General features: G+C 39.3%; 1 protein-coding gene across 1 annotated transcript; it reads left to right on the top strand.

Moving 5' to 3' along the window:
* Positions 1 to 6741: 6741 nt before the first annotated feature.
* Positions 6742 to 13187, top strand: aprt (adenine phosphoribosyltransferase). The gene is made up of 5 exons (XM_034100795.2): positions 6742 to 7090; positions 10693 to 10796; positions 11097 to 11230; positions 12164 to 12242; positions 12593 to 13187. Exons 1-5 carry the CDS (start codon positions 7002 to 7004, stop codon positions 12730 to 12732), a joined length of 546 nt encoding a protein of 181 aa, XP_033956686.1. The 5' UTR covers positions 6742 to 7001; the 3' UTR covers positions 12733 to 13187.
* Positions 13188 to 13633: the final 446 nt, after the last annotated feature.

Raw genomic sequence — 13633 nt, 5'->3', positions numbered from 1 at the left:
GTAAATAAAAAAATACATACGAAGCCTAGTCCATTTTTTAAAGATACAGTGAATAAAGCAATACCGCTGTTGAGGAACAACTTAGTCCAGTCAACACCAGCAAAATGACCACAGATTGGTTTGATTGTTTCATGTTTCATTGTGTTCTTGGGGAAACGTGTCATTGGGTGCTGGCAATATAATACAATTGATACCCTAAAACAAAGCATCTTACAGTTTCAAATTCAACAGAGCTGCTTTTAAAATACATTAAAAATAAATACAAATTCCACCTGTTTATAGAATCAATATGTCCAGGATCTACTCATTAGTGCGAATGCTGTTTATAGCATTCCACTATAGTGCTTCAAATCTTTATTCCGCTTAAACTTTTTATTTCAGCCAATACTTTGGCACTCCATAACTTCAGCTTATTTTCAGCTACAGAAACCATTCAAATATTAAACTATTCAGCCTGTTCAGGAATCGATGGGAAACCTTCAACTTTTTCAAAATATTTCATACTTTTTGAAATATTCAGCTTTTTAAACTCTCTTTTTTACATTGAAGTCAATGAGAAGAGCCTTCAAATCAGCCAATAATTTAGCTCTCCATAACTTTAGCTTACTTTCAGCTACAGAAACCATTCAAATATTAAACTATTCAGCCTTTTCAGCAATTGATAAGAAACCTTCAACTTTTTCAAAATATTTCATACTTTTTGAAATATTCAGCTTTTTAAACTATTTTTTAACATTGAAGTCAATGGAGATGCCTTCAAATCCTGTTTTCCTACACATACTTTCAGCTAGACACTTCATTCCAGCTTTCAAATGATCACAAGACCTTCAGCTATTCAAACTTGACTCTTCTTTTTGATATCTTTTAAACTTTTTGAGATATTGAATTTAGTTTGGAGCTGAGAGGCCTTTTTCAGAATTTAGCATTGGAGTGGATGGAGCAGCTCGTTAACTCTAGAGTGCTTTGATCTCAAAACAGAGTGCAGGACAGCTCAAAATTCTTCCCCAAAAATATTTTAAACTTGCCATAATTCCCAAACCCTACACTCCTCAGACATATTTTTTCATGAAAAACGTAGGAACACCTCCCCTAGGTTGGAAAATAAAAAAAGATTAAGGAAAAATATTAAACAAAATGCCTCTTGAGGGCATAAAGAGAGAAAAACGTTCAACATTCCTCCATTGAAGCCTATTGTAATTTCAGGCAGATATTTCCTCACGGTAGCAGCCGCACGCCTTTAGTTAAACTGCCAAAAAGGCCACATTATTAACCCAAAACTACACACAAATTAAACTTCAGATACTCAACTTCGTTGACATGCTTCACGTTTTGAAATTTCACAGATATCTGTTACGGTTCTTCCACAAAACGTTTATCTCTCATTCAGAACAATGGAAACCTGTGATCTCAACAGAGCTCGTTAGCTCAACTATAAACACCTGTGTAATGGAACACGATGATGTCATCACTCCAACTGACATGCAGCAGACTTCAACAGTCCAGCTGTGAAGACATCTTCAGGACAGTTTTGAGATTTCTTCCAATCGACACTGTCTAATCGCCCCCCAATCTTCACTTGTATATCACCGGTCCATGCCTCAAGAGCTCTACGCCAAATCTGAGATCTCACCATATGCCGTTTCCATGGAAACCCATCCCTCGCCATAAAACATGATGTCGCTATAAGTCCAATGGACAGAGTCCAATCATCCCCCAATCTTCACTTGTATATCACCGGTCCATGCCTCAACAGCTCTACGCCAAATCTGAGATCTCACCATATGCCGTTTCCATGGAAACCCATCCCTCGCCATAAAACATGATGTCGCTATAAGTCCAATGGACACGGTCCAATCATCCCTCAATCTTCACTTGTATATCACCGGTCCATGCCTCAACAGCTCTACGCCAAATCTGAGATCTCACCATATGCCGTTTCCATGGAAACGCATCCCTCGCCATAAAATATGATGTCACTATAACTCCTATGCAAATGTTCAAAGAGTGCTCATACTTCATATGTGTGCTAACAGTGCAGCCGTGAAGACATCTACGTGACAGTTTTGAGATTTCTTCTTTGAGATTTCTTCATGGCAACACAATGCTCACCATGAAACACGGTTTTCTCATAACTTCAGTGAAAATACTCGAAATGGCCCAAAACTTCATAGGTTTGGTAACAATGCAGCCATCAACACATCTAAGAGTATTATGGGATGTCATCAAATGCCGTTGCCATGGCGACAGATCATTCACCATCAAGTTAGTTCAAAAGTTTCCCAAGCCTTTTTACTTTCTTTTCTCATCTTAGTACAAATTCATTCACTACTACTTACATCTGATATATAACTCCTTCAGCCTATTTTCAGCTGCAGAACCCATTCAACTATTGCATTATTCAGCTATTTCAGGACATCATGGCTATATACATGTTGTTGTTTAATTTTGGCCGCTGTTACTCTCATGAGCGAGGCAGAAAATAATAGTTTTAACATGCCAAAAAGCTGCTGTGTCGTTTATTGCACCTCAAACATTAAAACAAATCCAGAGTTACGTGTTTCTGTACTTCCTCTAAGAAGAAAGGACAGTAACAGAAGATCTCTGTGACGCCAGATGTGGTGTTGTTAATGCGATATGATATCCGAAAAAAAATCAGTTTAGGATGGCCGAAGACACTACACTACCCATAATCCCCAGCTATCGTTTGGGACTACAGTCCCGTTGACAAACCCCGTGATTAATCTTCAAGCTCTGTGATTGGTTGTTGGAGTGGCAGTGCGCCAAGGTTACGCCGAGCGTCAAGCTCTTTGAAATAGAACGAAACCACGTCAGACTATTCAAAACTGGACTCGAACGCCTCCCCAGAACTACACATGCTGGCTATTGTGTTTCGCAACATGTTCTCTATGGCACATCTCTACTGGGAATTGTAGTTTTAAAAGACGTTTTCGTTTTTCCAAAAATTAGAAGTTGACAGTATTAAACTGTGTACAGCCCTGGAGGTTTAGGCGATAGGAAACACATTGGTGTGTACACATTTAAAACATGTAATTACTACATGGGTGAAAATCGCTTGTATCCATAATGGGCAGCATTAATATATATTCTACTCCACTACAATTCAGAGGTTAACCTGGTATATTTACTCCACTACATTTACTTTAGTAACTCTGTATATTCTGATTAATGATGTGAAATATAAACAACCTTTAAATCAGACTTTAGTTACACCTGAGTAAAATGCAGGGAAAGGTGATTGTCAAGTGCCAACAATCAAGAGAGATATTTGATAGTTGGTGCTTGAGAAGACTAAACATTTATCTGCAGATCTCTATAAAGTATATTAATTACTCGTTATTCTCTACTAATAGTTAATTACAAGACATCTATCAATATGTGTGTACCTCCACCATTAAACTGTCAAATTCTGCACATTTATTATACTATCTACATACATAAGAGTATAATTATTGTGTATAATATCAGTTAAAATAAGTGCTTCAACATATAGGAATAACATTGCAGGAAAGCAATACATTAGACGTTAAGTACTTTCTCAGGCTTAATATTTATCTGTAGATAGATACCCCCAAAGCTTTTTTCTTATTTGAAAGAAGACCTTAACCTAAAGTATTATTTAATGTTTAAATAGAGGTTAATTAGTTTGTCTGTTTTGCACATCCTCCTATTAATATCTTTGTACATCGTGCACTAAACTGTTTTATTGTAGAGATCACTTACAGTATCTTCTTGATTTTTTATATTATATACTTCTATCACAGACCTTCTACTTTCCCCCTATGAAAATATGTACTCTTGTTATTTTTTTCATCAAATTCAACAAAAATAACATTATTCAACAAAAATAATTCAATAACGTGCTTTAACCACTAGGCGGTGCACACAAGGTACACACAGCATACTAATAATAACTGTGTATTAGGACACTTATGTAGGGGATAATGTGCTGCGACGCGGTCATTATGGGGAAAAGAACACCGACAGGCTGATCAGGAGCCCGACGCGAAGCGAAGGGATCTAGATCGGCATGAAGGTGTTCTTTTCCCCATAATGACCAAGTCGCTGCACATTATCCCGCTTATTACATGGCCACATTCTCAACAAAGTAACGTTATGACTCCCAATATTAATTGAAATGCTTTTATGGATTTAGAAAATGATTTTATTGATTTAAAAAATAGTTTTATGTATTGATTTAAATTGACATGCATCCGCGAAGAAAAATAGTCCGATGTTACTGTTTGAACTAACGTAGCAACGGCAGGAACTGCTTCGATAGCGTTTTTGAGGAGCTTTCTGATTACAGATTTGAAAACATCGCTGCTTGCTTTAAAAGTAGCACAATTCATTATGTCAAACCTTGGAAAGTATCTCGATATCCCTGCCCTGATGCCAAAGTAACTGCACACTGTATGTTTTGCCATTTGATGTATATGTCTGGACCGCTGCGTAAAAAGGAGGGTTTCTGCCCGTTACTTCTCCGCTGTTTTCTTGTCCCTCTTGTCTTTTTCTTTTCTTCACTGGGGACTCATCAGCCACTAACTATTACTCCAAATTACTGTGCTCTCCAAATATATTAAAATGAATGTTAAAATCCTCCATGTTGCTATCACACGACAGCGGAAAACTAAAGACAATCAGACAGTTTGCTTGCTTTTCAAACTGTTACATTTGAAAAACAGTGAGAGCGTCTCTTGTCAGTTTGAAAAGCCAACGGTAGGACCTGCTTGCGTTTTTGAGGAGCTTTTTGATTACAGATTTGAAAACATCGCTCCTTGCTTTAAAAGTAGCACAATTCATGATGTCAAACCTTGGAAAGTATCTAGATATCCCTGCCCTAATGACAAAGTAACTGGCAAGTGAATATGTGTCGCCGTTTGATGTCTATGTCTGGACCGCTGCGTAAAAAGGAGGGTTTCTGCCCCGTTACTTCTCCGCTGTTTTTCTTGTCCCAGTTCGGCCCAACTGTATACAGTTAAATCGACCGGACTTCTTTCTGAAGATGTGAGCGTCCTTAACAACGGTCAATAAGTGCTTGACAGCGGTCTGTCTGTTCGGTATTAACAACGTGTCACGTGTTCTGAATTGACCAATCAGAATCGAGTATTCAACTAAGCCATGTAATAAGTATGTATAACATCTGAAGATGTGTAGTTGGTACAGGATATTGCTATACTATTTCTCATGCTTTACTTCTACACATTAATATCTGATTTGTAAAACATTACAGACAGAAAGGCATATCCGTCATTTAATGGTAAGCTATTGAAATTGTGATTCCATAGATGTGTCTCCCATCACCCAAATTCCCTGACTATTCTCTCAACTCAGTATTTACATTCTTATATTCAAAGAAAATCAGTCCTTTTCTATCAGTTGTGCACCGTTATGGTGTAAATGTAACCTATCTACCAATTGGATCAAATTTAAAAGACAGCCGAATTAGTGTTGATACTGCAAGGAGACGTATTTTGTGAAAATAAATGCAAGGTGTTGTTTAATTGTTGATATATTTATGATCCACGTCACATATTCAGTTTTGGCGGCAGTTCTCCTGTTTGTCCAGAAGTCTTCTCATCAGGGCTCTATACATAAAGAACTACAGCAGATGTGTAATATTTAATGCAGCCGAACTGTGTATTACAATGCCGTTATGTGATGACTTCCAAAGAGAAAAGCAAGAACACTCTGAATAAAGTATTATTATTATTTTTATTTATTTTTTCGGATATCATGTCGCATTAACATCATATCCCAACATGCATTGCGCCTAAACATCCAATCAACGAGCATCAAGCTGAGGATCTTGGGTAATCTGTTCAGTGGGTTTGTGTCTTATATATACAGTCTATGGTTTGTGTGTATCCTCAAAATGTCCCTTATAGGCCTACGTCTGTTTCCGGTGACTTTATTTACGGCTAAAAAGCCCAAGATTATATAATTAAACGAATAAATAAAAACAAGGATAATTGTGTGTTATTGTTGGGTAAATAAGGAAAAAAAGATTTTCAAAAATACAGATTTCAGTATTTTGAGGCTCGAAGCCCCATTTATTTTCCTCACAGACGGGAAAAAAAGTCAGACATTATACGATTTAAAATAAAAACATAAAACACTGGCATGTAATTTACGTTAGAATAAATAGAATGGTTTTGAATAATAGATGAGTAAAATCTACACTTTACAGCCCGCCCACTTTTGGGGAAAACCAACGCTGTCATTTGAACGGCGATCAAGCCTGAAGCCACAGAGATCTTCTGTTACTGTCCTTTCTTCTTAGAGGAAGTACAGAAACACGTAACTCTGGATTTGTTTTAATGTTTGAGGTGCAACACAGCAGCTTTTCGGCATTTTAAAATATTATTTTCTGCTGGCGAAATTACAGCCTCGCCTACTGATTTCAAATGTGTGCTCTAAAATGATATTTATAAATGACTATTATCATTATTATAAGCAAGACAATAAATGGCAAAGATATGTAGAAAATAAACGTATTTAAGATACGTTCATAACAAACGTAACGTGGGGGGAAATATGCTTCTAGAAGATATGTAGAAAATAAACGTAATTGAGAATGCAGTTTAGTTCTGTGGGAACGTAATTTTTAGGAGACAGATGATACAAATGTTTGTGTCAGTAAATGTGTGGCGGGGGGGTTTGTGAAAAACGGGGACAGAGCTGCTGTCAGACGAACAGCTGTGCGGCGTCATCACAAACGGACGTCGCTTCACGTGACGCTCCGGAGGAAAGGACGTCCCATTGCTCTTAAAACTCATTTCCCTGCTTCTCGTGGTTTCCTTGCGTCCCTCCATGCTTCCCTGGAGTGAGGGACTAAACACAGGGAAACGACGCAAGTGAGGGAAGCAAGGATTTAATGTAACCGACCTGAGACGTTGGTTTTGTAGTCTGCCATTAAAACCATAGAGGAAGAAGAAGCAGCAGCAGCAGCAGCAGCAGAAAGCAGTAAGCAGTGAGCTAGCATGGCAACCAGTTCTGAGTCTAAACTGCAGCTGGTCCACAGACATGTCCGAGCCTTCCCCGACTTCCCGAAGAAAGGCATCCTGTTCCGGTAAGAGTCAGTTTACCGCTTCACCTGCAGAGTTCCAAAGCCTTTCCTGGCTACGGCTACCCACATTCAGTCTCTCCATGCAGTGTCAGTGCTACACGCACGCACGCGCACACACACCCTACAGAGGATATCATTTATTGCACGTGTGGTGCAGACCACTGTTTCTGTCAGAGATATATACATATTTTAAGACTTTGGTTTAGGGAAAAAGTTTACTGTAACCTTCTGAAAGGGTGTCTGACAGCATTTATTTCCTCCACACCACTGGGCGAGCTGGTCAGAGGGATCCGTTCAAATGTTGTCAGTAATTTGAGGAACTGTCGAAATGGCGAACGCAGATAAAGTTGAGCTCGAAAATCCTCCAGCATCATTGAAGTCTCCGGTTTGGGAACATTTTGGTTTCGTAGTTACGTACAAGGATGACGGACAAAGACAGGTGGACCGAACCAAAGCTGTTTGTCGGCATTGTTCAACTAAAATTGGTTACGCGGCTGGCAATACATCAAACTTGCACACTCATTTGAAAAGGCATCACCCAAACGTGAATATCACCGGTACCAAAAGACTGAAGTGCAAACCCAACTCCCACTAGCATTTAAGCCTCCACCACTCGCAGAAACTTCAGACCAAGCCAAAGCTATTACAAACGGCAAATATCCTTATGTTGCCATGTTAGCAAAGCGCTACCTGGCTGTATCTGCTACCTCTGTCCCTAGCGAGAAGGTGTTCTCCACAGCAGGAGACATTGCTAGTGCCAGCAGATCTCCCCTTTCGGCAAGCAATGTGGACAAGTACATTTTTATTTAAAAAAACATGAAAATACAATGACAAGCAAGTCATAATGTCAAACTGGCTGCTTAGATACTAGTACAGTACAGTTCAAATACAGATTATTTCAGTTAATCGAAAAGCTGCACCTTAATGTTTATTTTATTATATTTTATATTTATTTGAGTGAATATTCATAGTTTTAATAATAATTAAAAACCCAAAACTAATAGTTTATGTTTTGTGAGTACTAGTACAGTAAAGTTCAAATACAGATTATTTCAGTTCATCGAAATGCTGCACCTTAATGTTTATTTTATTATATTTTGTATTTATTTTGAGTGAATACATTATTCAGTTTAATAATAATTAAAAAAAAATATGTTATGTTTTGTGATAATTTTTTCTGCTGTACCGAACCGAACCGTGACCTAAAAACCGAGATACGTACCGAACCGAAATGTTTGTGAACCGTTACACCCCTACAACTGAATGCTTACCATTACCATGTTGTTCAGCAAAACGCCTCACAAACTGATTAAGATCAACAGCTTTAGTGCGTTTTGATTCAATGCTGAGTACAGCCACACTTGACAGTCTCTTCTCTGTCATTGTAGACCGCAAATGAAATACCTAATTCCTTCAGTACTTGGGTTCGAATCATAGACTGTATATATAAATGGACGTAGGGTCCGTGACATCACCCATAGGATTCTGCAGAGAAGCCCTTAGTAGGCGGAGTCGGCCACTAACGGCTCGACTGTCAGGTCAGAGTCTAATCCCGCCTGCTCCAAATAAGGGCAAAGAGGCGGAGCCGAGGCGGGACCTGCTGCCTCCGAACTGGAAGTAAACAGAGTTAGCTCAGGCTAAGAAGCTAAGCTAACATGAAATACATGCATACCAAGTTACTGCTAACAGTGTAGTTCCCCTATATAAACGTTACATTCATAATCAAATGAGACAATCTGCAAGAGAATTAGCTCTATTTTGTTATTCTTAATGCTTGTCATTCACACGTTGAGAAAAGACGGACTCCACCGCCCGGACCTAACGGAGCCGCAGTGGGCTAGCTCCGGGACGCCGGCTGGAGCTAGCCCCCTGCGGCTCCGTTAGCTCCGGTGGCCACCACTGGGATAATTGGGTCCCCTATTAACATTTGCTCCCGTTTAGCATTATGGGCGTCATAGCCATAGACTATACAAGTCTTACCCAAGGCTGAATCATAAACTAAAATGTATATGTAAATGTATGCATAAAGGGTTACGTCCTTAGTTGGCTAATAAGTAACAAGCTAAGCTACCAAGCACACAAACACCTGCGAACGGGGTTAACATGTATAATATTATCATTTTAGACTTCTTGGAAGTTCTGTTAGTACATTCAAGCGCACAGCACGACATTTTAATTGTCTGGTATTTGTAACAATATTCCCTAAAAGGCACAATCACCACGAACACGGCTAAAGCTAAAGGGTCAAGTGCAGTACTATGACTAACTAACGTTGTAGCCTCTATGGTTGTAGCCTAGCAGAGTGGACAAGTTGCTGTTAGCTGACAGTGAGGCACATGTCCATCAACGTGACCACGCCCTAATTTATGAAAAAACTTTAAGACCTAATATAAATAAAAGGGTCGTGTTAGAAAACAATTCACTCACAGATTCATAATCATGAAGGTGGAATCTAACTATATCGATAATAATATTTATTGCATCCATGGGTAGAAACATGTTTTTTTCTGCTGTAAAGTTGGGCATTTTAACATGGGGGTCTATGGAAATTGCTCCTTTCTGCAGCCAGTCCCTAGCGGCCCATGTATGAACTGCAGTGTGTGGCACTTTCGTATTGGCTTCCCGGCTGTTCCCCAGAATTTGCCGCTTGGTTCGAATGCTTCTCGTTTTGCGCCGTCCTGTTCAAATGAAATCGCCGCCAATCATATTTCCATGCTCGCGCCAGGGCCGGGGGAGGGGTTACAAGGCTCGCGTCTTGTGCTGCATTCACTTGCACTCGGACATTAGAGACTTTCTCTCATAAATGTCTGATGTGCCACAACTTTTCTTTAAAAACAAAGCTGGCAGCTGGGGTGGCAAGGCTATTTTTTAGGGTGACCCCATGCCACCCCGGTAGATCCACCCCTGCAGCCAATACAGAATAAATGTATATTAGATCAAACACATGCAGGCAGTGGCTTTATCAGCCCTCAGCAGGAGAACTACTAAATTGGAGAAATATAATTTTTAGGCCATGTTTTAAGTGCTAAATGAAACGTAAAATAAAAAATTAATCAACAAGAATTTGGATTAATTATTATCCTTCATTAACTATCAAGCATTGTCTTATACCAGCTTCTCCAATATGACAATGTGCGGTTTTCTCTTGTTTTTTAAGAAAATATAGGCCTCATATCCGTGGGTGCAAGCAACACATTTGAATACATGTTTAGGATAACTGTAACAACTTTCTTGTTGCCCCCACCTCAAATTCAAAGGTTTATAGTCATGTCCTAAACAAAACTACGGTGTAGTTTGTAATGAATGAACAACTTGGGTCACAGGTTCCTCAACTATGCAATTACAAGACATAAAAAAGAAAACGTGTAATAATAATAGTGCGAGCTTGAGTCTTTAATAGTCTTATGGCCTGTGACAGAACAGTTGGGGTTGATGGGGAATAATTTATAGTTTGTGAATGAAAGATTATTATTGTTACATGTAATTAATTTAATTATTAGCTACCAAATAAATCAGGTGTGCTGTTGGAATATAATTTCAAATGTATATGAAGCAGAAGCTCATAAGTGAGTCCTGAGCGTGTGCTAATGGTATGTGTGATGCAGGGATATCTGTCCAATCCTGAAGGATCCAGCAGCTCTGACAGCTGTGACCGACCTGTTTGAAGAACATGTGAGGAAGAACCACCCGCAGGTGGATCTGATCGTAGGTGAGGAACCAAAGCAAAGCTTCTTTTCATTATAAACTTAATAAGACTTTAAACTTAAAGTCTTATTTAGCCTTAAAGGAACTGCCTTTTTTTGTGACCAGAACAAGTTGGGATGGATCTAGGCTGACTGTAAAAATGTCCAATGTTTCATGGAATTCATTTGTGTTTTTACTTTGGGTCAGGGAAAGACTTCCATATAAACAAATGATATCTTTAGAATGTAAACACTTTGATGTGGGTTGTATTCATTTTCCGTACATTATATCCGGCCCTAACTTGTCCTCCTGTGTCTGAGTGCAGGTTTGGATGCTCGTGGCTTCCTGTTTGGTCCTCTGCTGGCTCAGAGGCTAGGTGTTGGATTTGTCCTGGTCAGAAAGATCGGCAAACTGCCTGGGAGCACTGTGTCTGTGGCGTATGATCTGGAGTATGGAAAGGTAAAGAACACACACACACACACACACACACACACACACACACACACACACACACACACACACAGAGGATTTGATTTGATTTAGCAGTTTTTACATTGTGGATAGAATGGCAATTAGGGAATAGAGGAATGTAGAGATTAATATATGAATTGATAAATATCTTAACACTAAAGCCACACATAGTTCTATATCCCTTTCTATTCCTACACATGTTCATTCTCACCTGACTGCTGCTCATCACATCACCACTCAACATCTGGGAGGATAACAGGCCAGTGTGTCTGCAGTGTTGGGGAGATACTTGTGTGCTTAGTAACTGTAATGTGATTACTGCTGTTATCAACAACTCCTGTCACGCTAATGCAGGAGTTGTTGATAACAGCAGTAATCACATTACAGGTACTAAGCACAAAATGATCTCGTTACTTGCGTGACTTTAAGCCCTCCATCTATCTGCATAACAAAACAAAAGTAATCAAAGTTCCTTCCTGCTTGCGCTACACGACGCAGGGATAAGGAGACAGAGCAGCAATGTGTTGGACGTCTCCTGAGGGGTGGAGAAATGCACACTATTTCAAATTTGTTTTGCAAAAGGACAAAAATGTGACTGATGTGTGAACTGTGCAGTCAGAAACATTTCTCGACTGCTACGAGAACATCTAATCTTCCATAGAGACTCCTTCTCATGAGGTGTAACCACTTCTTTGATCAGCATGTCCAGTGAGATGGGTACATCTAAGCTGAAAGAGCTACAGAGAGTTGTTAAAGTGGGTTTGTTCAAATTACATTTATAGACAATGTTATGTTCTTCCAAGTCTCATCACTGTCTGATATTGTGATGAGGGCCAAAGGGTCTACTTGGAAGAAGCTCATGACTTCAGGCAGGACATGTGTAATCTGATAAACAGTAAGAGTGTCCTCCTCCTCCTGCAGGCAGAGGTGGAGGTCCAGGAGGACGGCGTGGCTCCAGGACAGAAGGTTCTTCTGATCGATGACCTCTTGGCTACTGGAGGTCAGAAACCATGGTTACGTCAGCTTTACATGCATCATGTTAATCATGGCCATCACTCACAATTGATAAATGAAAACATGTTTGACCCAGTAGGCTCTTATCAAAGTGAGCAAGACTTCTGATAAATACTCCTCAAAATGCAAAAAAACACATTTAAACCTATAATAAAATAATCAATTAAAAACACCTTTAAATTATTAATAAACTCAACAAAAAAAGGAGATTTAAATGTTAAATAGATTTGCACTTTTTAGCTTAAATCCAAAATGTTTTCCTACTCGTTAGTGATTCTTCTGCTCCACTGTGGGAGCCATCTTGTATTTAAAGTGATGTTTGTGTGTGTGTTGTAGGGACATTGTACGCAGCCTGTGAGCTGATGAAGAAGCAGAAGGCTGATATTCTGGGATGCATGGTGGTCATCGAGCTCAAGGAGCTGAACGGCATCGACAAACTGAAACCACACCAGGTGTTCTCCCTGCTGCAGTACTGAGGAGCGCCACAGACAGACCTGGGATCAGGCCAAGCTCTTTGCTGAAGTGAACACGGCCTCACAAAGAAAGTGAACATGTTGTCTTTGTACTAAAAGACGGGTACTTCCAGTGTCTCCATCAGCAAACAGGAAAGCTCTTCATCTTCAATTAACCCTTTTTGTCCCATACATTTGTAACCCTTTATTTGACGGGATTCAAAGGGTCTTAACATCTGTACTCAGTGATAAGTCTTTTGAAGATATCCAAACACGGCCTTCTTTCACCGTTTTCCATCGTAGTCCCTGTGACCACTGTTCTCCTTACTAATGCAGCTTTCCTGTGTCCATGTCATTGTAATGTTCACAGCCTTTGTCCTTAATGTCTCACTTTTATCACACACATGGTAATGTAAGAAGTCTATAATGATACCATTTATCTGACTGATATTTTTGCATCTATAAAAGCTAAAAACTAACATTTGTATATATATTTTTTTCAAATGTGTCTTCTTCCAAATGAGAAGTTGTAATAGTCAGCCATCAGATGTGTCCTTGATCTATTCAATGCAAGCAGGGGTTTTCCTGCTACAGTCGAACTTGAAGTTTTCCAGAAGCTTGTGTTGGCTAATGTGAGCCATGAATCCTCTCTACCTCACATTGCAGCGTTCACTACACAGAGTTCCTACGGTGATTAAAACCCTGGAAAAGTCATGGAAATTCAAAATGCTAATTCCAGGCCCTGAAAAAGTCATGGAAATATAACCAAAGTTGCATCAAATATAATTTATATTTTATCTAATGGCCGAAATAGTAATACTATGATAATAAATACTGTATCGTAATGAAACGTAAAATGGCATTTAACTGACGAGGTATTTTGCTGGTGAGTTTTACAATCACGCCCTCTAGTCTACAGTGGCTA

Source organism: Pseudochaenichthys georgianus, chromosome 15 (genome assembly GCF_902827115.2).
Source record: "Pseudochaenichthys georgianus chromosome 15, fPseGeo1.2, whole genome shotgun sequence".
Taxonomy (NCBI): domain Eukaryota; kingdom Metazoa; phylum Chordata; class Actinopteri; order Perciformes; family Channichthyidae; genus Pseudochaenichthys; species Pseudochaenichthys georgianus.
This window is presented reverse-complemented; position numbering and strand designations above follow the sequence as displayed.

Bases quoted from the DNA above. Each gene is read 5' to 3' on its own strand.
- aprt (XM_034100795.2), top strand. From the start codon at position 7,002: ATGGCAACCAGTTCTGAGTCTAAACTGCAGCTGGTCCACAGACATGTC. The intron at 7,091-10,692 runs GTAAGAGTCAGT...TGTGTGATGCAG, and splicing joins AAGAAAGGCATCCTGTTCCG to GGATATCTGTCCAATCCTGA. The intron at 11,231-12,163 runs GTAAAGAACACA...CTCCTCCTGCAG, and splicing joins ATGATCTGGAGTATGGAAAG to GCAGAGGTGGAGGTCCAGGA.